This window comes from Rattus norvegicus, chromosome 6, assembly GCF_036323735.1.
Source record: "Rattus norvegicus strain BN/NHsdMcwi chromosome 6, GRCr8, whole genome shotgun sequence".
NCBI classification, from domain to species: domain Eukaryota; kingdom Metazoa; phylum Chordata; class Mammalia; order Rodentia; family Muridae; genus Rattus; species Rattus norvegicus.
Genome location: NC_086024.1, coordinates 33,705,689 through 33,729,836, shown reverse-complemented (window position 1 = coordinate 33,729,836; position 24,148 = coordinate 33,705,689). Strand labels below are relative to the sequence as shown.

Genomic DNA, 24,148 nt, shown 5'->3' with positions numbered 1-24,148 from the left:
AACAAGTAACAGGAAGCAACAATCACTATTCCTTAATATCTCTCAATATCAATGGACTCAATTCCCCAATAAAAAAACACAGTCTAACAGACTGGATACTTAAAGGGGACACAGTGTCTTGCTGCGTACAGGAAACACCTCAGAGACTAAGACAGACACTACCTCAGAGTAAAAGGCTGGAAAACAAATTTCCAAGCAAATGACCCAAAGAAACAAGCTGGAGTAGCCATTCTAATATCAAAAAAAAAAAAATGACTTTTAACCAAAAGTCATCAAAAAAGATGAGGAAGGACACTTCATATTCATCAAAGGAAAAATCCACCAAGATGAACTCTCAATCCTAAATATCTATGCTCCAAATATAAGGGCACCTACATTCATAAAAGAATCTTACTAAAGTTCAAATCACACATTGCACCTCACACAATAATGTAGGAGATTTCAACACCCCACTCTCATCAATGGACAGATCATGGAAACAGAAATTGAACAGAGACATAGAGAAACTAACAGAAGTTATGAACCAAATGGACTTAACAGATATTTGTAGAACATTCTATCCTAAAACAAAAGGATATGCCTTCTCAGCACCTCATGGAACCTTCTCCAAAACTGACAAAATAATTGGCCACAAAACAGGCCTCAACAGATACAAGAAGATTGAAATAATCGCATGCATCCTATCAGATCACCAAGCACTAAGGCTGGTCTTCAATAACAAAAACGGCAAAAAGTCCACATATATATGGAAGTTGAACAACACTCTACTCAATGATAACTTGGTCATGGAAGAAGTAAAGAAAGAAATTGGGGTTGGGTATTTGGCTCAGTGGTAGAGCGCTTGCCTAGCAAGCACAAGGCCCTGGGTTCGGTCCCCAGCTCCGAGAAAAAAAAAAAAGAAGGAAAGAAAGAAAGAAAGAAAGAAAGAAAGAAAGAAAGAAAGAAAGAAAGAAAGAAAGAAAGAAAGAAAGAAATTAAAGACTTGTTATAATTTAATGAAAATGCAGGCACAACATACCCAAACATATGGGACACAATGAAAGCAGTGCTAAGAGGAAAACTCATAGCTCTGAATGCTCCCAAAAAGAAGCAGGAGAAGGGGTTGGGGATTTAGCTCAGTGGTAGAGCGCTTGCCTAGCAAGCGCAAGGCCCTGGGTTCGGTCCCCAGCTCCAGAAAAAAAAAAAAAAAAAAAAAAGAAATAAAGGAACAGGAGAGAGCATACATCAGCAGCTTAACAGCACACCTAAAAACTCTAGAACAAAAAGAAGCAAATACACCCAAGAGGAGTAGAAGGCAGGGAATAATCAAACTCGGAGCTGAAATCAACTAAGTAGAAACAAAAAGGACAATACAGCCAGACCCAGTGAGAGAGAGACCCAACCGCCTGGTCAGGTGGGCACTCCTGAGGCTGCAGAGCGGAAGAGACCACCAACACTGCTCACCCCTGCCCACATCCCTGGCCCAAGAGGAAACTGTATAAGGCCTCTGGGCTCCCGTGGGGGAGGGCCCAGGAGCAGCAGGACACTTGCCAGAGACACCACCGGACCCTGAAGGAAACAGACCGGATAAACAGTTCTCTGCACCCAAATCCCGTGGGAGGGAGAGCTAAACCTTCAGAGAGGCAGACAAGCCTGGGAAACCAGAAGAGACTGCTCCCTGCACACACATCTCGGACGCCAGAGGAAAAAGCCAAAGACCATCTGGAACCCTGGTGCACTGAAGCTCCCGGAAGGGGCGGCACAGGTCTTCCTGGTTGCTGCCGCTGCAGAGAGCCCCTGGGCAGCACCCCACGAGCGAACCTGAGCCTCGGGACCACAGGTAAGACCAAATTTTCTGCTGCAAGAAAGCTGCCTGGTGAACTCAAGACACAGGCCCACAGGAACAGCTGAAGACCTGTAGAGAGGAAAAACTACACGCCCGAAAGCAGAACACTCTGACCCCATAACTGACTGAAAGAGAGGAAAACAGGTCTACAGCACTCCTGACACACAGGCTTATAGGACAGTCTAGCCACTGTCAGAAATAGCAGAACAAAGTAACACTAGAGATAATCTGATGGCGAGAGGCAAGCGCAGGAACCCAAGCAACAGAAACCAAGACTACATGGCATCATCAGAGCCCAATTCTCCCACCAAAATAAACATGGAATATCCAAACACACCAGAAAAGCAAGATCTAGTTTCAAAATCATATTTGATCATGATGCTGGAGGACTTCAAGAAAGACATGAACACACTTAGGGAAGCACAGGAAAACATTAATAAACAAGTAAAAGCCTACAGAGAGGAATCGCAAAAATCCCTGAAAGAATTCCAGGAAAACACAATCAAAAAGTTGAAGGAATTAAAAATGGAAATAGAAGCAATCAAGAAAGAACACATGGAAACAACCCTGGATATAGAAAACCAAAAGAAGAGACAAGGAGCTGTAGATACAAGCTTCACCAACAGAATACAAGAGATGGAAGAGAGAATCTCAGGAGCAGAAGATTCCATAGAAATCATTGACTCAACTGTCAAAGATAATGTAAAGCGGAAAAAGCTACTGGTCCAAAACATACAGGAAATCCAGGACTCAATGAGAAGATCAAACCTAAGGATAATAGGTATAGAAGAGAGTGAAGACTACCAGCTCAAAGGACCAGTAAATATCTTCAACAAAATCATAGAAGAAAACTTCCCTAACCTAAAAAAAGAGATACCCATAGACATACAAGAAGCCTACAGAACTCCAAACAGATTGGACCAGAAAAGAAACACCTCCCGTCACATAATTGTCAAAACACCAAACGCACAAAATAAAGAAAGAATATTAAAAGCAGTAAGGGAAAAAGGTCAAGTAACATATGAAGGGAGACCTATCAGAATCACACCAGACTTCTCGCCAGAAACTATGAAGGCCAGAAGATCCTGGACTGATGTTATACAGACCCTAAGAGAACACAAATGCCAGCCCAGGTTACTGTATCCAGCAAAACTCTCAATTAACATTGATGGAGAAACCAAGATATTCCATGACAAAACCAAATTTACACAATATCTTTCTACAAATCCAGCACTACAAAGGATAATAAATGGTAAAGCCCAACATAAGGAGGCAAGCTATACCCTAGAAGAAGCAAGAAACTAATCGTCTTGGCAACAAAACAAACAGAATGAAAGCACACAAACATAACCTCACATCCAAATATGAATATAACGGGAAGCAATAATCACTATTCCTTAATATCTCTCAACATCAATGGCCTCAACTCCCCAATAAAAAGACATAGATTAACAAACTGGATACGCAACGAGGACCCTGCATTCTGCTGCCTACAGGAAACACACCTCAGAGACAAAGACAGACACTACCTCAGAGTGAAAGGCTGGAAAACAACTTTCCAAGCAAATGGTCAGAAGAAGCAAGCTGGAGTAGCCATTCTAATATCAAATAAAATCAATTGCCAATTAAAAGTCATCAAAAAAGATAAGGAAGGACACTTCATATTCATCAAAGGAAAAATCCACCAAGATGAACTCTCAATCCTAAATATCTATGCCCCAAATACAAGGGCACCTACATACGTAAAAGAAACCTTACTAAAGCTCAAAACACACATTGCACCTCACACAATAATAGTGGGAGATTTCAACACCCCACTCTCATCAATGGACAGATCATGGAAACAGAAATTAAACAGTGATGTCGACAGACTAAGAGAAGTCATGAGCCAAATGGACTTAACGGATATTTATAGAACATTCTATCCTAAAGCAAAAGGATATACCTTCTTCTCAGCTCCTCATGGTACTTTCTCCAAAATTGACCATATAATTGGTCAAAAAACGGGCCTCAACAGGTACAGAAAGATAGAAATAATCTCATGCGTGCTATCGGACCACCACGGCCTAAAACTGGTCTTCAATAACAATAAGGGAAGAATGCCCACATATACGTGGAAATTGAACAATGCTCTACTCAATGATAACCTGGTCAAGGAAGAAATAAAGAAAGAAATTAAAAACTTTTTAGAATTTAATGAAAATGAAGATACAACATACTCAAACTTATGGGACACAATGAAAGCTGTGCTAAGAGGAAAACTCATAGCGCTGAGTGCCTGCAGGAAGAAACAGGAAAGAGCATATGTCAGCAGCTTGACAGCACACCTAAAAGCTCTAGAACAAAAAGAAGCAAATACACCCAGGAGGAGTAGAAGGCAGGAAATAATCAAACTCAGAGCTGAAATCAACCAAGTAGAAACAAAAAGGACCATAGAAAGAATCAACAGAACCAAAAGTTGGTTCTTTGAGAAAATCAACAAGATAGATAAACCCTTAGCCAGACTAACGAGAGGACACAGAGAGTGTGTCCAAATTAACAAAATCAGAAATGAAAAGGGAAAGATTCGGAGGAAATTCAAAAAATCATCAGATCTTACTATAAAAACCTATATTCAACAAAATTTGAAAATCTTCAGGAAATGGACAATTTCCTAGACAGATACCAGGTATCGAGGTTAAATCAGGAACAGATAAACCAGTTAAACAACCCCATAACTCCTAAGGAAATAGAAGCAGTCATTAAAGGTCTCCCAACCAAAAAGAGCCCAGGTCCAGACGGGTTTAGTGCAGAATTCTATCAAACCTTCATAGAAGACCTCATACCAATATTATCCAAACTATTCCACAAAATTGAAACAGATGGAGCCCTACCGAATTCCTTCTACGAAGCCACAATTACTCTTATACCTAAACCACACAAAGACACAACAAAGAAAGAGAACTTCAGACCAATTTCCCTTATGAATATCGACGCAAAAATACTCAATAAAATTCTGGCAAACCGAATTCAAGAGCACATCAAAACAATCATCCACCATGATCAAGTAGGCTTCATCCCAGGCATGCAGGGATGGTTTAATATACGGAAAACCATCAACGTGATCCATCATATAAACAAACTGAAAGAACAGAACCACATGATCATTTCATTAGATGCTGAGAAAGCATTTGACAAAATTCAACACCCCTTCATGATAAAAGTCCTGGAAAGAATAGGAATTCAAGGCCCATACCTAAACATAGTAAAAGCCATATACAGCAAACCAGTTGCTAACATTAAACTAAATGGAGAGAAACTTGAAGCAATCCCACTAAAATCAGGGACTAGACAAGGCTGCCCACTCTCTCCCTACTTATTCAATATAGTTCTTGAAGTTCTAGCCAGAGCAATCAGACAACAAAAGGAGATCAAAGGGATACAGATCGGAAAAGAAGAGGTCAAAATATCACTATTTGCAGATGACATGATAGTATATTTAAGTGATCCCAAAAGTTCCACCAGAGAACTACTAAAGCTGATAAACAACTTCAGCAAAGTGGCTGGGTATAAAATTAACTCAAATAAATCAGTTGCCTTCCTCTATACAAAAGAGAAACAAGCCGAGAAAGAAATTAGGGAAACGACACCCTTCATAATAGACCCAAATAATATAAAGTACCTCGGTGTGACTTTAACCAAGCAAGTAAAAGATCTGTACAATAAGAACTTCAAGACACTGAGGAAAGAAATTGAAGAAGACCTCAGAAGATGGAAAGATCTCCCATGTTCATGGATTGGCAGGATTAATATAGTAAAAATGGCCATTTTACCAAAAGCAATCTACAGATTCAATGCAATCCCCATCAAAATACCAATCCAATTCTTCAAAGAGTTAGACAGAACAATATGCAAATTCATCTGGAATAACAAAAAACCCAGGATAGCTAAAGCTATCCTCAACAATAAAAGAACTTCAGGGGGAATCACTATCCCTGAACTCAAGCAGTATTACAGAGCAATAGTGATAAAAACTGCATGGTATTGGTACAGAGACAGACAGATAGACCAATGGAATAGAATTGAAGACCCAGAAATGAACCCACACACCTATGGGCACTTGATTTTTGACAAAGGAGCCAAAACCATCCAATGGAAAAAAGATAGCATTTTCAGCAAATGGTGCTGGTTCAACTGGAGGGCAACATGTAGAAGAATGCTGATCGATCCATGCTTATCACCCTGTACAAAGCTTAAGTCCAAGTGGATCAAGGACCTCCACATCAAACCAGACACACTCAAACTAATAGAAGAAAAACTAGGGAAGCATCTGGAACACATGGGCACTGGAAAAAATTTCCTGAACAAAACACCAATGGCTCATGCTCTAAGATCAAGAATCGACAAATGGGATCTCATAAAACTGCAAAGCTTCTGTAAGGCAAAGGACACTGTGGTTAGGACAAAACGGCAACCAACAGATTGGGAAAAGATCTTTACCAATCCTACAACAGATAGAGGCCTTATATCCAAAATATACAAAGAACTCAAGAAGTTAGACCGCAGGGAAACAAATAACCCTATTAAAAAATGGGGTTCAGAGCTAAACAAAGAATTCACAGCTGAGGAATGCCGAATGGCTGAGAAACACCTAAAGAAATGTTCAACATCTTTAGTCATAAGGGAAATGCAAATCAAAACAACCCTGAGATTTCACCTCACACCAGTGCGATTGGCTAAGATCAAAAACTCAGGTGACAGCAGATGCTGGCGAGGATGTGGAGAAAGAGGAACACTCCTCCATTGTTGGTGGGATTGCAGACTGGTAAAACCATTCTGGAAATCAGTCTGGAGGTTCCTCAGAAAATTGGACATTGAACTGCCTGAGGATCCAGCTATACCTCTCTTGGGCATATACCCAAAAGATGCCTCAACATATAAAAGAGACACGTGCTCCACTATGTTCATCGCAGCCTTATTTATAATAGCCAGAAAATGGAAAGAACCCAGATGCCCTTCAACAGAGGAATGGATACAGAAAATGTGGTACATCTACACAATGGAATATTACTCAGCTATCAAAAACAACGAGTTTATGAAATTCGTAGGCAAATGGTTGGAACAGGAAAATATCATCCTGAGTGAGCTAACCCAATCACAGAAAGACATATATGGTATGCACTCATTGATAAGTGGCTATTAGCCCAAATGCTTGAATTACCCTGGATGCCTAGAACAAACGAAACTCAAGACGGATGATCAAAATATGAATGCTTCACTCCTTCTTTAAATGAGGAAAAAGAATACCCTTGGCAGGGAAGGGAGAGGCAAAGATTAAAACAGAGACTGAAGGAACACCCATTCAGAGCCTGCCCCACATGTGGCCCATACATATACAGCCACCCAATTAGACAAGATGGATGAAGCAAAGAAGTGCAGACCGACAGGAGCCGGATGTAGATCGCTCCTGAGAGACACAGCCAGAATACAGCAAATATAGAGGCGAATGCCAGCAGCAAACCACTGAACTGAGAATAGGTCCCCTATTGAAGGAATCAGAGAAAGAACTGGAAGAGCTTGAAGGGGCTCGAGACCCCAAAAGTACAACAATGCCAAGCAACCAGAGCTTCCAGGGACTAAGCCACTACCTAAAGACTATACATGGACTGACCCTGGACTCTGACCCCATAGGTAGCAATGAATATCCTAGTAAGAGCACCAGTGGAAGGGGAAGCCCTGGGTCCTGCTAAGACTGAACCCCCAGTGAACTAGTCTATGGGGGGAGGGCGGCAATGGGGGGAGGGTTGGGAGGGGAACACCCATAAGGAAGGGGAGGGGGAAGGGGGATGTTTGCCCGGAAACCGAGAAAGGGAATAACACTCGAAATGTATATAAGAAATACTCAAGTTAATAAAAAAAAAAAAAAGGACAATACAAAGAATCAACAGAACCAAAAGCTGGTTCTTTGAGAAAATCAACAAGATAGATAAACCCTAGCCAGACTAACCAGAGGGCACAGAGACATTATCCAAATTATCAAAATCAGAAATGAAAAGGGAGACATAACAACAGAATCTGAGGGAATTCAAAATCATCAGATCGTACTACAAAAGTCTATATTCAACAAAATTGGAAAATCTGGAGGAAATGAACAATTTCCTAGACAAATGCCAGGTACCAAAGTTAAATCAGAATCAGATAAACCATCTAAACAACCCCATAACTCCTAAAGAAATAGAAGTAGTTATTAAAAGTCTCCCAACCAAAAAGAGCCCAGGACCAGATGGGTTTACTGCTGAATTGTATCGGCCCTTCACAGAAGACCTCATACCAATACTATGCAAACTATTCCATGAAATAGGAACAGACAGAGCACAACCCAATTCCTTCTATGAAGCTACAATTAGGTGTATACCTAAACCACACAAAAACCCAACAAAGAAAGAGAACTTCAGACCAATTTCCCTTATGAATATCGATGCAAAAATACACACACACACACAAAAAAATCTTGCAAACTGAATCTAAGAACAGATCAAAATGATCACCCATCATGATCAAGTAGGCTTCATCCCAGGGATGCAGGGATGATTCAATATATGGAAATCTATCAACTTAATCCACTATATAAACAAACTCAAAGAACAAAACCACATAAGCATCAGAGAAAGCATTTGACAAAAAAATTCAACACCACTTCATGATAAAAGTCCTGGAAAGATTAGGAATTCAAGGCCAATATCTAAACATAGTAAAAGCAATATACAACAAACCATTAGCCAACATCAAACTAAATGGAGAGAAATTTGAAGCAATCAAACTAAAATCAGGGAGTAGACAAGGCTGCCCACTCTCTCCCTACTTATTCAATATAGTACTTGAAGTCCTAGCCAGTGCAATCAGACAACAAAAGGAAGTCAAAGGGGTACAAATTGGAAAGGAAGAAGTCAAATATCACTATTTGCAGATGATAAGTGACCCCAAAAGTTCCACCAGAGAACTATTAAGCTTGATAAACAACTTCAGTAAAGTGGTTTGGTATAAAATTAATTCAAACAAATCAGTAGCGTTCCTCTACTCATAGGATTTCTGAGAAAGAAATGAGGGAAATGACACCCCTCACAACAGTCGCAAATAATATAAAATACCTCGGTGTGACTCTAACCAAGCAAGTGAAAGATCTGTATGACAAGAACTTCAAGTCTCTCGAGAAAGAAATTGAAGATCTCAGAAGATGGAAAGATTTCCCATGCTCATGGATTGGCAGGATTAATATAATAAAAATGGCCATCTTGCCAAAAGCAATCTACAGATTCAATGCAATCTCCATCAAAATTCCATCTCAATTCTTCATAGAGTTTGAAAGAGCAATTTGCAAATTCATTTGGAATAACAAAAAGCCCAGGATAGCAAAAACTATACTCAACAATAAAAGAACTTCTGGGGGAATCACCATCCCTGACCTCAAGCAGTATTGCAGAGCAATAGTGATAAAAAAAAATAAAAAAATAAATTAAAAAAAAAAACTGTATGGTACTGGTACAGAGACGGGCAGAAAGACCAGTGGAATAGAATTGAAGACCCAGAAATGAACCCACACACCTATGGTCACTTGATCTTTGACAAAGGAGCTAAAACTATCCAGTGGAAAAAAGACAGCATTTTCAACAAATGGTGCTGGTTCAACTGGAGGTCAGCATGTAGAAGAATGCAAATCGATCCATTCTTATTGCCCTGTACAACAAAGTTTAAGTCCAAGTGGACCAAAGACCTCCACATCAAACCAATACACTCAAACTAATAGAAGAAAAAGTGGGCAAGAGTCTTGATCACATGGGCACTGGGGAAACTTTCCTGAACAAAACACCAATGGCTTATGCTCTAAGATCAAGAATCGACAAATGGAACCTCATAAAACTACAAAACTTCTATAAGGCAAAGGACACTGTTGTTAGGACAAAACGGCAACCAACAGATTGGGAAAAGATCTTTACCAATCCTACAACTGATAGAGGACTAATATCCAAAATACACAAAGAACTCAAGGAGTTAGATTATTATTTTTAATAATAAATAATCCTATTAGTTAGGATTATTATTTTTAATAATCCTATTAAAAAATGGGGTACAGAGCCAAACAAAGAATTCTCAGCTGAGGAATATTGAATGGCTGAGAAGTACCTAAAAGCTCAAATGCTTAGTCATCAGGAAAACGCAAATCAAAACAACCCCGATATTCCACCTCACACCAGTCAAATTGGCTAAGATCAAAAACTCAACAGATGCTGGTGAGGACATGGAGAAAGAGGAACACTCCTCCATTGTTGGTGGGATTGAAAACTGGTACAACCACTCTGGAAATCAGTCTGGAGGGTCCTCAGAAAATTGGACATTGAACTACCTGAGGACCCAGCTACACCTCTCCTGGGCATATACCCAAAAGACGCTCCAACATACAACAAAGACACATGCTCCACTATGTTCATAGCAGCCTTATTTATATTATTCAGAAGCTGGAACGAACCCAGATGCCCTTCAACAGAGGAATGGACATAGAAAATATGGTACAATGGAGTACTACTCAGCTATCAAAAACAATGACTTCGTGAAATTCATAGGAAAATGGATTGAATTAGAAAAATATCATCCTGGGGTTGGGGATTTAGCTCAGTGGTAGAGCGCTTGCCTAGCAAGCGCAAGGCCCTGGGTTCGGTCCCCAGCTCCGAAAAAAAGAAAAAGGAAGAAGAAGAAAAAAAGAAAAATAAAAATATCATCCTGAGTGAGTTAACCTAATCACAAAAAACATACATGGTAAGCACTCACTGATAAATGGATATTAGCCCAAAAGCTTGAATTACCCAAGATTCAATCCACAGACGACATGCAACTCAAGAAGAAGGATGAACAAAGTATGGATGCTTCACCCCTTCTTAAAAGGGGAAACAAAAATATTCATAGGAGGGGATATGGAGGTAAAATTTGGAGCAGAGACTGAAGGAATGGACACTCAGAGCTTGCCCCACATATGGTCCATATATATACAGCCACCAAAAATAGGCAAGATTGATGAAGCTAAGTGCATGCTGACAGGAACTGGATGTAGATGTCTCCTGAGAGACATAGCTAGAGCATGTCAAATACAGAGGCAACTGCTAGCAGCAAACTGAGAACAGGGTCCCCATTGGAGGAATTAGAGAAAGGATTGAAAGAGCTGAAGGGGCTTTCAACCCCATAAGAACAACAATGCCAACCAACCAGATCTCCCAGGGACTAAACCATTACCCAAAGACTATACATGGACTCACTCATGGCTCCAACTGCATAGGTAGCAGAGGATGGCCTTGTTGGGCATGGATGGGAGGAGAAGCCCCTGGTCTGCCAAGGTTGGACCTCCAGTGTAAGGGAATGTCGGGGGTTAGGGGGGAAAGGGAAATGGATTGGGAGGGGAACACCCTTATAGAAGAAGGGGAGGGGGAGGGGATAGGGGGCTTATGGGCAGGAATCTAGAAAAGGGAATAACATTTTAAATGTAAATAAAAAAATATCCAATAATAAGAAAAAAAGCATGGCAACTCTAAGATCTGTGTTAGAACCAAATGGATTTCAGTGGGGAAAAAAAGAAACTTAATTACTGTGATAGTAACAAAAGATAGGGTAATTAACAGGTGACTATATCATGAAGAGTCTTTAAGCTAGACATGGTAGCCCCTATCTTTAGTCCTAGCAATGTGAAAGCAAAAGCAGGAGAATCTCTGTGAGTTTTGAGGACAGTCTGGTCTACACAGCGAGTTCCTGTGAGTTTTGAGGACAGTCTGGTCTACACAGCAAGTTCCTGGCTAGTCGGGGACACACACTGAGAAATTGTCTCAGAATAAAGCTCTATTTGGGGACACACACTGAGAAACTGTCTCAGAATAAAGCTTTATAAAGGGTTCAGGAGAATGAGCTGGTCTTGTTAGTGTATTCTGCCATGTAAGGAGACAGAGTCTTCAGGGTACCATCCTGGAGGAGAGGCCAGATGGATTTCAGGCCCTTATCAGAAATCAGTACCTTGGCATCCCAGCCTGTCTACTTGTTAAAGTTGTAATCTTTATAAAGTACCCAGTGGAGTGGGGAAAAGTGTTTCAATAAAAACAAATTTCAAAGATGGTAATTTTTGGTTTGGTTACAATAAATACTAACAGCTCTTGCCCTAATGTAACATGTTATGAAACACACTAGAAAATAGAAATATATTAAAGCAAATCTAATTTTTATTTTCAATATTTTCTATTACAACTAAATAAATAAATTAGAAGGCTAAAAAGTTGGCTCAGAGGTTAAGAGTGCATATCATTCTTGCAAAATACATGAGTTCACTTCCCAGCAACTACAACAAGCAACTCCCAGACACCTTTTCTGGGCTCCATAGGAACCTGCACACACTTGTGGACAGATGCACAGACAGACACACACAAACATAAAGTAAAATCTTTTCAAATAAAACAGATCTATCTATTCACTGCAATACTGCAAACTCTAAGACAACGCGCAAAGCATAAAGAAAAATAATAAAAAGCATGGAAAGAAATGGGGGAAAACCTGCTTTCTCTAAAGGAAATGCCAAATCACTAAATACAAGAGAATCACTAGTGCTATTAGACACTACCAAACAAGACAAAAGGCAGAAAAAGAGAAACCAGGTTTACTATGCTCCTTGACCAATGTAAAAAAGCAAACAATAAAAAGAGATCCTACTCACAATTGCAAAATCAATATAAAAGGTAACACAAACCAATACATGAAAATACCAATCACAACAAAACATTTATGCTTTACTTTACATATCTGATAAGCTCTAATAAAAATCCTACAGAATTTGGGAGAGAAAAATTAAACTTTATTCTCAACATTATCTAAAATTATAAGAACATCAAGAAATGTGGAGAAATATGCTAATTTAGATCAAACACTTTGATAACACGAGTTTCATATAGCTGTCTTTCTCAATTGTGTAGTTTTAAGAGTCTCACTATGTAGCCCATGAGAGTCTCCAATTCACAATGCTGCTTCATTCAGCTTTCAAGTCCTGAGAGTACATGTGTGAGCTATCACCTATGACCTCAACTTTCCTAAGACTTCTAGAAAATATATAGTTTCATTTTATTAAGCAAATTGGAAAACCAAAGCTCAGAGCAGTTAGGTATATGATAGTACAAAAGGAAGGCAGAGTTCAAACTCCCATTCAGGAGATCAAGATACAGCTCAATGCAAAGTCTGACATTCAAAAAACTCAGGATTTGAACACTAGAAACATAAATCAAATAAACAAAAACAGTGAGTCTTACTCAGGTCTATATGGTTGCAAAAACCAAGTTCATACTACATTATGATGTGACATGCAAATATGAAAGCATGTTATAAATATCAATTAGAAGAAAGTAGATTACACAAGACAAATACAGAACAGGACTGGGAGATTAATCAGTGAACTGCTTGACATTGGATTAGGACCTGAGTTCAAGTCCTAGAACCCATTTTTAAAAAAATGTAAGTGATGTGGGTTTGTGACCCCAGCACAAAATGGAAACGGGAAAATCCCTGTGGCTCACTGGCATGCAGTAAGTCCATCTAGTCTTAAGAAAGAAAGAAAGAAAGAAAGAAAGAAAGAAAGAAAGAAAGAAAGAAAGAAAGAAAGAAAGAAAGAAAGAAAGAAAGAAAGAAAGAAAAAGAAAGAAAGAAAGAAGGAAGGAAGGAAGGAAGGAAGGAAGGAAGGAAGGAAGGAAGGAAAGAAAAGAAAAGAAAAGAAGAGAAAAGAAGAGAAAAAGAAAAAAATCAGAGTCAATGGCTCCTGAGAGAGACCTGCACACAGATGAACATATAAAGACACAGAATAAGGAAACAAAATGGGTATCCCAGGAAACAAATCACATTACATTAATTGAAGAATTTTATACAAGAGCAGCAACACATGGGGTGGAGAGATGGCTCAGGAGTTAAGAACATGTATCACTCTTGCAGGAGAACAAGCTTCCATTCCCAGCACCATCATGGTGGCTTACAACTGTTTACAACTCATCCAGACAATCTGAATGCTTCTTCTGACTTTAATGGGCACACATGTGGTGTACATACATACACATAGGCAAAACATAAAATATAAATAATCTATAAAACTTTTTAAAAGAAAAGCAGCACAAGTATGTAATAATAATGGGCCCTAAATTTCCAAATACAGGGCACCTAGAGTCCCATTTCACAGCGTAAAAAAAAAGTATGACCTAAAAATAAAGACAAAATTTCCATATGTAAATATTCTATATGTATCTTCATTTTTTGTATTTTTACATACATGTTTGAGGGTGTATGTAAGTGGTATGTAGCATGCAGAAGCCAGAGGAAGATGTCAGGAATCTTATTGTTTTATCACTCTCTATCAATGGCCTTAAGACAAGGTCTCTCACCAAACCGAAAGCTCACCATTTTAGCCAGGTTGGCTAGCCCCCAATCTATCTGTTTTCTTCTCCTAATGCCAAAAGATGTGTAGGTATGCACAGCCATACCAGCTTTTCTTTTTTAATGTATGAGTTTTAGGAACTCAAGTTCAGATACTCATATATCATAACAAATGCTTTTACCCACTGAGTCATCTTCTCAGCCTAATACACATAACAGGGATCAAATCCAGAGGCTCAAGCATTCTAGACAGGCATTCTACCATTAAGCCACACATCCAGCCACAATAAATTTTAATCTAAAAACATTAATAACTCAAAAAATTATAATCTAAACCATAAAGCAATCAAAATGAGATAAAGATTTTACCATAAACAAAAATAGGCAAGGCATGGTTAAACATACTGCAGCAGGAGGATGGCAAGGTCCAAGCACCTGGGCCAATAAGCACTTATCTCAACAAACAAAAAAAATTGGAATAATTTTTACTGTCCAAAGAGTTTGTACAGTAAAAATTATGTGTACAGTATGTGTACATAGCATAACAAAAAAATAAAATGTCACCCAAACCTACCTTCATGGAAAAAGCACTTATACAGACATCGAAGGGAAAATAGAAGGTAATAAATTTAATGTTTAATTATCCAATTACTGTAGACTGTCTATAATGCTGAATATCTTACTCCAAGAAACTAAACATCACTATTATCAGAGTCCAAGATGAATGGTATTTGGTCAAACTGGAAATACACAAACTGCATTTATGTATAATTAACAAGTATTGTTCTTTAATATAACTAAGGGAGATCCCAATTAGTATATATAGGTTTTCCAGAGAAAATGATATAATCGCAGAAATCAAAATAGATCAGAGGCAGAATGAATTATATGAAAGAAAAAAACATGATAAGCAAATGACAAGGGGCTCTACTGAAGCAGCTGATTTAAGTTATGATGGCAGCTTCTCTTCCACTACCGGGCAATGAAGAGATAAAGTAATGGGGTTGGGAAAAGGGGAGGGACAGTCAAACTATACAGACCGTGTTCAAGTGTGAATTTACACTAAAGACAATAAGGAAGCATGGCTGTAGGAGTGTCCGCATCTCATATCTCATGCAGCTGGGTTCCCACATCCACAGTGTCCATACCCATGGAATCCACCCAAACACTGCAGGAGAAAATACTGAACATGTCAAACTTTTTTTCTTTTATTAGTCACTGAATAGCACAGTGCAACAACTACTGAAATAGCACCTACATTACTTTAGAAATTATAAGCAACTGACAAATGATATGAACCATGAGAAGATATTGAAGGGTTATGTGTAAATGTTAGATTTTTTTTTTAACATACAAGACTTAAGCGCTCACAGGTTTTAGCATCCATGAGCTGCAGAGGGACAAGTGAACACATTTTAAAGCCTAATTCTAGTTCAGCATATCAGCATGTGAAAGGAAGGATTTGATAGAAGGCAAATGGGGAAAAGATCCCAGAAGGACCTCTTACTGAAACCCAGGTATGATATGTTAATGACAGGCTAAATAAAAATCTGAGCCGAGAAAGAAGAACAGAAATGCCCTGAAATGAAGCCGATTTAATGAAAAAAACAAATCAAAGGACTTTAGTGATGACTACATAACAGGAAGAATGCATAAAGGATGGTGACAAATTTTAGCTGAGAAACTAAATAGAGTGTGGCTCCCAAGTCTTGGGGGGGAGGGGTTAGGGGGATGTTTGCCTGGAAACCGGGAAAGGGAATAACACTCGAAATGTAAATAAATACTCAAGTTAATAAAAAAAAAAAATCTCCATGCAAAATACTATCTGGGGTAGAGAAGTCCTAAATATGGGGAGAACTTAACAATAAAATGCTTAAGAACAGAAAAAAAAGAAAAGAAAAGCAGCAGCTGGTCGGAGTTGGAGCAGGATTTGGCTGGAGAAGGAAGTTGCTATCATTAACACAGGAACTAAGAAATTACTTAACAAATATTTTATCTGCCAGATAAACAAAGTAAAAACTAATTTTAATTGCAATTCTTAGTGAGACAGTGGGAAAACTGGTATCCTTACAGTTAGGCAGAATGCAGAAGAAAAAAGCACTAATTTTCTGGCAGGTCTAAATATGCCAAAATAGGTTCAAAAATATTCTATGACTTATACCACCACCAAAGAAAGGCGCATTTATCTCTTTCCATTCTCTACATGTTTTGACAATGCGTATCCTCTGTCCATCTTTCACAAAATGCTGAGTGAGTGCATGAATGCATGAAGAGTAAGTTAATGGCTCAAGTGCTTCGGAGTTGCCCGGTCAGTAATTCACATAACTGGATACTGAAAAGCAGAACTAGAGGTGTGTCTGTGGAGTAGAACATTTGCCTCAGGGTGCATGAAAGCCCTGGCTTCCCTGCCTAGCACTGCCAGAGAAGAGTAAAATGGCTCAAAATTAACAAAAGTAAGAAGACAGCACCTCACACATGGGAGTAGAAAACAGAAGTAGCTCAATCTTCCTTTCTTTCTTTTTCCTTCTTTTTCTCTCTTTCTTTTTCTTTCTTCCTTTTTTTTTTTTTTGCTTTACAGCTGTTTTATTAACTTCTTTAAAGTATTGCCTCATACATTTATAGTTTTTTTAAACATTTTTATTGAATTTTTAAGTTTACATTTCAAATGTTATCCCCTTTCCCGGTTTCCCGTCCATAAACCCACCTATACCATCCCCCTTCCCCTTTCTATGAGGTTGTTTCCCCACTCATCCACCCACTCCTTCCTGCCTCCCTGCCCTGACATTCCCCTAAGGAGGGTGGGAGGTGTCCAGCCTCAGCAGGACCAAGGTCCTCTCCTCCCATTGGTGCCCAACAAGGCCATCCTCTGCTGCATATGCAGCTGGAGCCATGGGTCTGTCCATGTGTATACTTTGGATGGTGGTTTAGTCCCTGGGAGCTCTGAAGGCTCAATATTTCTACAAAACAACTCAGTCATTTACATCAAGATTTTAAGCAAAAATACCCTTAGACACAGATCTGTTTTTAAATTTTACCTGAAGTTCTGTATGACATAATGGTATAAAGATATATACTTACAAAGATGTCTAGGGCAATATTGTTTTTAAAAATGATTACCAAAAACTTCAGATTATATAAAAGTCTATAAATGGTGAAACATCTAAACAATTACACACTGTTTGTTTTTGTTTATGATAGGGTTTCTCTGTGAGGTCCTGGCTGTCCTGAAGTACCCTATGTAGACCAGGCTGGCTCTGAATTCACAGAGACCTTCTGCCTCTTCCTCTCATATGCTGAAATTAAAGGCATGTACCACTGTGGTGGTTTTCATAGGAATGGCCCTCATAGACTCATGTGTTTAAATGCTTGGCTATAAGGAGTGGCACCGCTAAAAGTTATGGCCTTATTGGAGTAAGTGTGGCCTTCTTGGACAAAGTGTGTCACTGTGGATGGAGGTGGGCTTTAAGGTTTTGTGGATCAAGATTTAGAACTCTCAGCTCCTTCTCCAACACTGTATGTACCTGAATGCCACCATGCTTCCTGCTATGACAATAAGGGACTAGACTTCTAAACTGTAAACCAGCATCAATTAAGAGTTACAATGGTCATACTGTCTCTTTACAGCAATGGAAACCCTAAGTAAAACAGCCACCATGCCCAGCTGAAAAATTACGTATGACTCAAATGTTTAATTCCTGTGTGAATATGTGTGAACGAGTATGTGTGTGGTGCATGTGAATGCATGTGTCTCCATCTTGTTTTATGAGTCTCTTGCTGGATACTAAGACTTGCCAATTAGGCTTAGCTAAGTAGCTAGAGAGCTCTGAGGAACTGTGCACCTCCACCTGGTCAGAGCTGAGATCACAGTGCATGCTGCTCTGCCCAGTATTTTACATGGGTGCTGGAGACCAGACCTTTGGTCCTTGGGCTTACAATGAAGCACTTTACCAACTGAGCCACTCCCTAGCCCTGTATGTAGAAATCTTAGAAGAACATTAAACATATCCTAATATGAAATTACATTCCCAGAATAATGGATAAAAACAATATAAATCACAGTGCTGGTGATCTGCCCAGGAGTTCAAAGCACTTGCTGCTTTTCCAGAGGAACTGAGTTCAGCTCCCAGCACTCAGCTCCAGGAGATCCAACACTCTTCTGGCCTCTGCAGGCATTCACGCACACATACAAATATAAATAAAAATATTTTAAAAGCAAGTTATACTAACTTGTAGTTAGAAATAATGCATAGGTCTTATCATGTGCATAAATAGAATATGAAAGAGTGGTCACAAAACTAAAAGAAATATTACCTTCAGCTGCTAAGGGTTTAATTCTTAACTTTCCTTTTATGTTCTTCTTTATTAGTTGAATTTTTTATAGAGTATATTAACTTTATAATCCGGAAAAAAAAAGCTATTTTCTTTTTTCTTTTTTTTTATTTTATTTTATTTATTCCATGTATGACAAAGCTATTTTCATTTGTGAAACAGAAAGCTGTTTCCAATCTCCAATGGTAATATAAAGGAAGGGGGAAAAAGCCTATTTTCACCCATACATATTTCTCTTCCGCAGTGCTAAACTACTGACATACAGTTTTTCTTAACTCTAAAAGACAGACTTTGGCACTGTTTTGTGAAACAATCCCAGAAACCTGACAATAAGGCCCAACTGCCTTCTTCTGCATTGACCTTGCTACTAACACATGCTACTCAAACAGAAAGCAAAAGCAAAATCTATATACACTCCTTACTAAAAACCTTTATTTTCATCTGTACGCTTCTTGAAAAAAGTCATATGGCCAAGTCACCCAATGAAAATGTAATTATCGGGGGCTGGGGATTTAGCTCAATGGTAGAGCGCTTACCTAGGAAGCACAAGGCCCTGGGTTCGGTCCCCAGCTCCGAAAAAAAGAACCAAAAAAAAAAAAAAGAAAGAAAAAAAAAAGAAAATGTAATTATCAATCAAGCTCAAAAATAAACTTGAAGACGGCACTTGGGAGGCTGAGTCAAGAGGACTGTTTCAAGTTTATGGTCAATCTGGGGGTAAATGGTGAATTTAAACTAGACAGGGCTACACAACAAAATCTTATCTCAAAAGAAACAAAATAACAAATAAGGAACATAATCAATTTAGGGGATGGTGGGAAATCACAGGACACAAAAAGCACAAAGCCTGGGCCCAAAATCTACTGGGAAAAACCTCCTGAACTTTTAAGTTACACGTGCTTCAGTTTCCTTGTTCATAACACAACACAAATGCATAGCCTATGTACACAGCACACATCTAGTTGGCTGCAAGTTTCGGGTGCTACTGCCATCCCTGCTTTCTCACTGGAACATCAATTGTGACTAAACATCCTCTAAGGCTTCCCTGCACTTCCCAGAAGAAACTTTACTTGCATGAAACACACAGCCAATACCAATAATAAACATTTCTTCAGACTAAAGTAAATGGTACCTGGGTTTTAACATCAAAAATAATTCTGGGCATAGCTAACAAAACAAAACAGAAAATGTTTTGAATGAGTGAATAAAGAGATAAACCACTGAAGTAACTAAAACAAAAAGCACCGAGCCAGGCACGGTGCCTGGTACCCATTACTCCAGCACTTGGGCAGTAGAGGCAGGAAGAGAACTCCAAGGCCAGCTTTAGCATCACAGTGAGTTTAAGGCCTCCTCCCTTTAAAAGGGGGTGGAGAACTTGCTCTAGAAAAGAACCCAATTGGTAAACTAAAATAGCTGTGTAAAGGAAGCTGAAATTAAACAAATTCTTCTTAGAAAAGCTGGGATAAACCAATGAGCTAGCCAGTGGCACACAAGAAACCAATAGCAGAATAAGCCTAACAGCAAACAGCAAACAAATGTAGCAGCGGGAACAAACTTCTGTGTCCCTTCATTGGCAGGATCTACCTTACAACACTGAAATAAAAGACTGACAATTTTTTATTTCTGCTAATGTATAATTCAAATTTAAACTAAAAAACTGAGCAACACACATACATGAAGACACACTAGTTGGGAAAAAAATAGAGAAAAGTATTTAGTTTTCCTGTAACTATCAACAAAACAGACTAACAAAAAGCTAGTGAGGTCTACGAAAGTTTTCCTACAAGCAGAGAGGGAAGGGTGTGGAAATGAAGACAAGGAACTTCCTGAAGGAAAGAAATACATCAAGGAAAAGAAAGTAGATGGAAGACATTTAAGCTCACTTTTAAAACATGATCAACAACAAAGAGTTAACGATGCGTACAGTCAAATCAACATTTCATCATTACCATCTATAAGAGAGAAACTTTAATTCAGCCCAAAGGCTTAAATTTGTTCAAAATACTTCTTAAAACTTACTTGAAAGAACACTAATCCACCCAAACATGGTAACTCACATCTGTGATCCCAACACTTGGAGGCTGAAGTAGGAAGATTAACAAAGTCTGGGCAAGCCTGCACTAAGTACAAAGTCTGGGCAAGCCTGCACTAAGTACAAAGTCTGGGCAAGCCTGCACTAAGTACAAAGTCTGGGCAAGCCTGCACTAAGTACAAAGTCTGGGCAAGCCTGCACTAAGTACAAAGTCTGGGCAAGCCTGCACTAAGTACAAAGTGAGTTAGTTATAGGTCAGACGAAGGTGCAAAGTAGACTATGTCTTTTTTAAAAAAAAGTAAAAGAAAAAGAGAAAGAGGAAGAACAAAAGAGGACACATACTGCAGTCTTCTTAACACAAGGTCTATTAAATCTACCTGAATGAAACTTGAGTCCTTTAACTATGGCAGTAATTATGCAAATGGAAGTAGTGAGACTTTAGTGTTTGAAAATTACTTGGTCTCTTAATTTACAATTACATTTGCACTATACCACAGACAGTAAAAAGATAAAGCTAAGTAGAAAACCAGGAAACCTCGAATTACAGAAGTAAACTAATGTTCTGTTAAGAATCAAAATGTTATTTAATTACTGAGCAATTTCTAATTCAAAATCTCTTTAGTAGCTTTGGAGTTTCTAAACCATCTAAAACTTATCACAAGTTAATGTACCATGGGAGGTGGTAAATATTTCTTAACTGTCCATTTTAGTTCAAATAAAAGCAATAAAACCAGAGACAATGAGTTGGTTTCCAAAGGTAATAAACTTTCCCCACCTCCAAAAAAAGAAAAAAAAAAGAACCACCAACAAATAACACTACATTTTTTTCATAGACAAATTAGCAATATGACGATGGTCTCTTTCTTGAGAAAAGGTGTTAGGTGACCAACAATATAATTATTACCAGACACCGAAAAAACAGACACAGTGAACTCTTTTCTGAATTGTGTGCAAACAAAGAAAACTGCCTTAAGAATATAATAACCAGCAAAACGCATTGTGTTCTAAAAACATAAGGTGGAAAAACCATTCTAGCTTACTCACATTGTAAAGTGGAGATAAGGTTTAGTGACAGCAGCTGGCGATGACTTCTTTGGTGATGCCGAGTGACAACTCATCTCAAAAATTGATAAAGCATTCTCATCTTCACTATCATCTAAAATCAGATTTTCTACATCTGTCAGAAGAAAACACAAGAATCCCAAGTCCTTTAAACTCACATAATAAGAATGCTAAAAGACAAAGAAAATGGGTTAAAATCAAGTGACATCATCTAATACACTATCTAGCAAAAATACAGATTATACAGACAAAATGATGGCACTGTAGTATTTTTCTAATTTATAAATATAAGTAGCATGATTCTATCACATTTATAAATTATTCACACTTAGTATGAACTGTAATTTGGGAGACAGTTGACTAACAGTCTGGGAAAGAAAATGGTGCCCTCATAAAACAGGCCCTGTGAGTTCAATTTGAACCAAACCAGCCCATTTCATATCCCATTCAGGCAGCTGAGCAAAAGCCACTTCTTCAAGAACAACAATAAGCAAACTGGGGGGGAAAACTGACCCGCTCTCTTTAAATGACCTCATGTTTCAATGGAAAATGTGCCTAATTAACATAACATTAAGGTAGGAGGGAGTACTTTTATCTTGGGAAAAAGAGACAGGTGGATCTCTGTCAGTTCAAGGCCAGATTGATCTATATATCAAGTTCTAGGTCAGCCAAGGCTACCTAGTGAAATCCTTTCTTAAAAATAAATGAATTAGTTAATTAATTTTTAAAAGAAAAGAAGAAAAAGAAAAATTGGGGAAGCTGGAGAGATGGTTCAGCAGTTATAAGCACTTGCTGCTCTTGGAGGACCAAAGTGGCTAGCACCCATTTGTCAAGTAGCTAATAACCACCTGTATTCTAGCAACAGAGGATTCAATGCACAGCATACACTGACACAGACACATAACCATATGTAAGAATAAATCTATGTCCTCTGCACACTGCCCTGCAGAGGACCCAAGCTCATAGCCCAGCGCCCGCATCAAGCAGCTCACCACTGCCTGTGGCTGGGCCTCCATCAAACTCTAGTCCCTCTGGTCTCTGCAGGCACCTTCCCTCAAGTACTCACACCCACAGACCCAAACAAACAAACAAACAAACAAACAAACAAACACAGAGCTAGATAGTTATCGACTCAGAGTGAAAGCACACCCATTCAAGAAGCATTACTTCTTCTATGGGCCTGAAGATTATTACTCAGTAAATTAACTGTAACTAAAATTTCTACTGAGAACACAATACTTTTCCAGAACTTAAGTATTAGCGCATATATCACATACATGTCTATGAGAAGTGCCAGTTCAGTGAATAAATACAGTGCTCTACGTTTAGCTGATAAAGAACCGATATCGGCAGAAATCAACTTTGGTCACACACAATACAACAACACACCTGTGATGTCAGCTACTCAGAGACTGGAACATAGTAAGACCCCAAGTCAAGGTTCCAAGGAAGGAAGGAGAAAGGAAGGGAGCAGAGAGAGGATGGGAGGGGAGGGGAGGAAAGGGAAAGGAAGAAGAAAAGAAAGAGGGAAGGAAGTAGGGAGATAGGAAAGAAATATATCATATACTTCTAAAACAAAAGAATAGAATGCTGTATAAAGTAAGACACGGGGCTGGGGAAATGGCTCAGTGGTTAAAGTGCTTACCATGAGTTCAGAGCTCCAGAAACCACATAAATACTATGTGAGTTTGACAGCCCTCCTATAATCTCTGTCTTGGAAAGCAGAAACAAAATATACAGAGCAAGCTGGCTACCAAGACTGGGGGACAGGCTCTGCTTTGACTGAGACTCTGAATCAGTGAATTGGGTGAAGTACAAGTAAGGAGGATCCCTGACATCTACACCATGCTCCAAAAGTACACACACCAATATGCATGTGCACCCACACACAGAACACACATGGCTAACACACATATACAAAAAAGAAACAGAAAAAAACTGAGGAGATACAGAATTACTCAAGTAAGAAGAGTCAGCAGTGGCTTTTAAAAGGTAAACAGTAAAACTAATAGTTTTCAACCTATTAGGAGATCTTTTAGGTGATAATGTCACAAACAAGCCAAGAATACAGGTCTAAGGAAAAATATTAAAGAATAAAATAAACTAGAAAATACATATAAAGTAATGAAAATATTTATAGCATGAATAAAATGTAGTTGTTATCCCACTAATACATGCAACTTAGTTTTGTTGGCTGGAAGTAAAGCATAGTTTGCACTAACAAAAATAAAAGTCTATGAAAAGGAGAACAATGCCATAAAATGAAAATTCTCAAATGGAGAAAAAGAATATCAAAAATCTCCACAATAAGTATTTTTTTTTTCATTTTACATTCTGATGGCACTCATCCCCCCACATGCCCCTCCCCCACCTTGTCCAGGTATCAACCACCCTAGCACATCAAGTCACATCCTCTCCCACCGAGACAAGCGGAGACAGCCCAGTTAGGGGAACAGGATCCACAGGCAGGCAAAAGAGTCAAGGACAGC

The 24,148-nt window shown here is 38.8% G+C and overlaps 1 protein-coding gene across 11 annotated transcripts in view; it reads right to left on the bottom strand.

Annotated features, from left to right (window-relative positions):
* Positions 1-24,148, bottom strand: part of Atad2b (ATPase family, AAA domain containing 2B) — a 143,458-nt gene that overhangs the window by 59,696 nt on the left and 59,614 nt on the right. For all 11 annotated transcript variants that reach the window (XR_005505748.2, NM_001427483.1, XM_063262289.1 and 8 more), the window contains one exon: positions 21,642-21,774. Coding sequence is in view for 10 of the 11 variants with exons in the window: in NM_001427483.1 (NP_001414412.1) it covers positions 21,642-21,774 (133 nt within the window). In the remaining variant the exon portion in view is untranslated. The remainder of the gene's footprint in view (positions 1-21,641; positions 21,775-24,148) is intronic.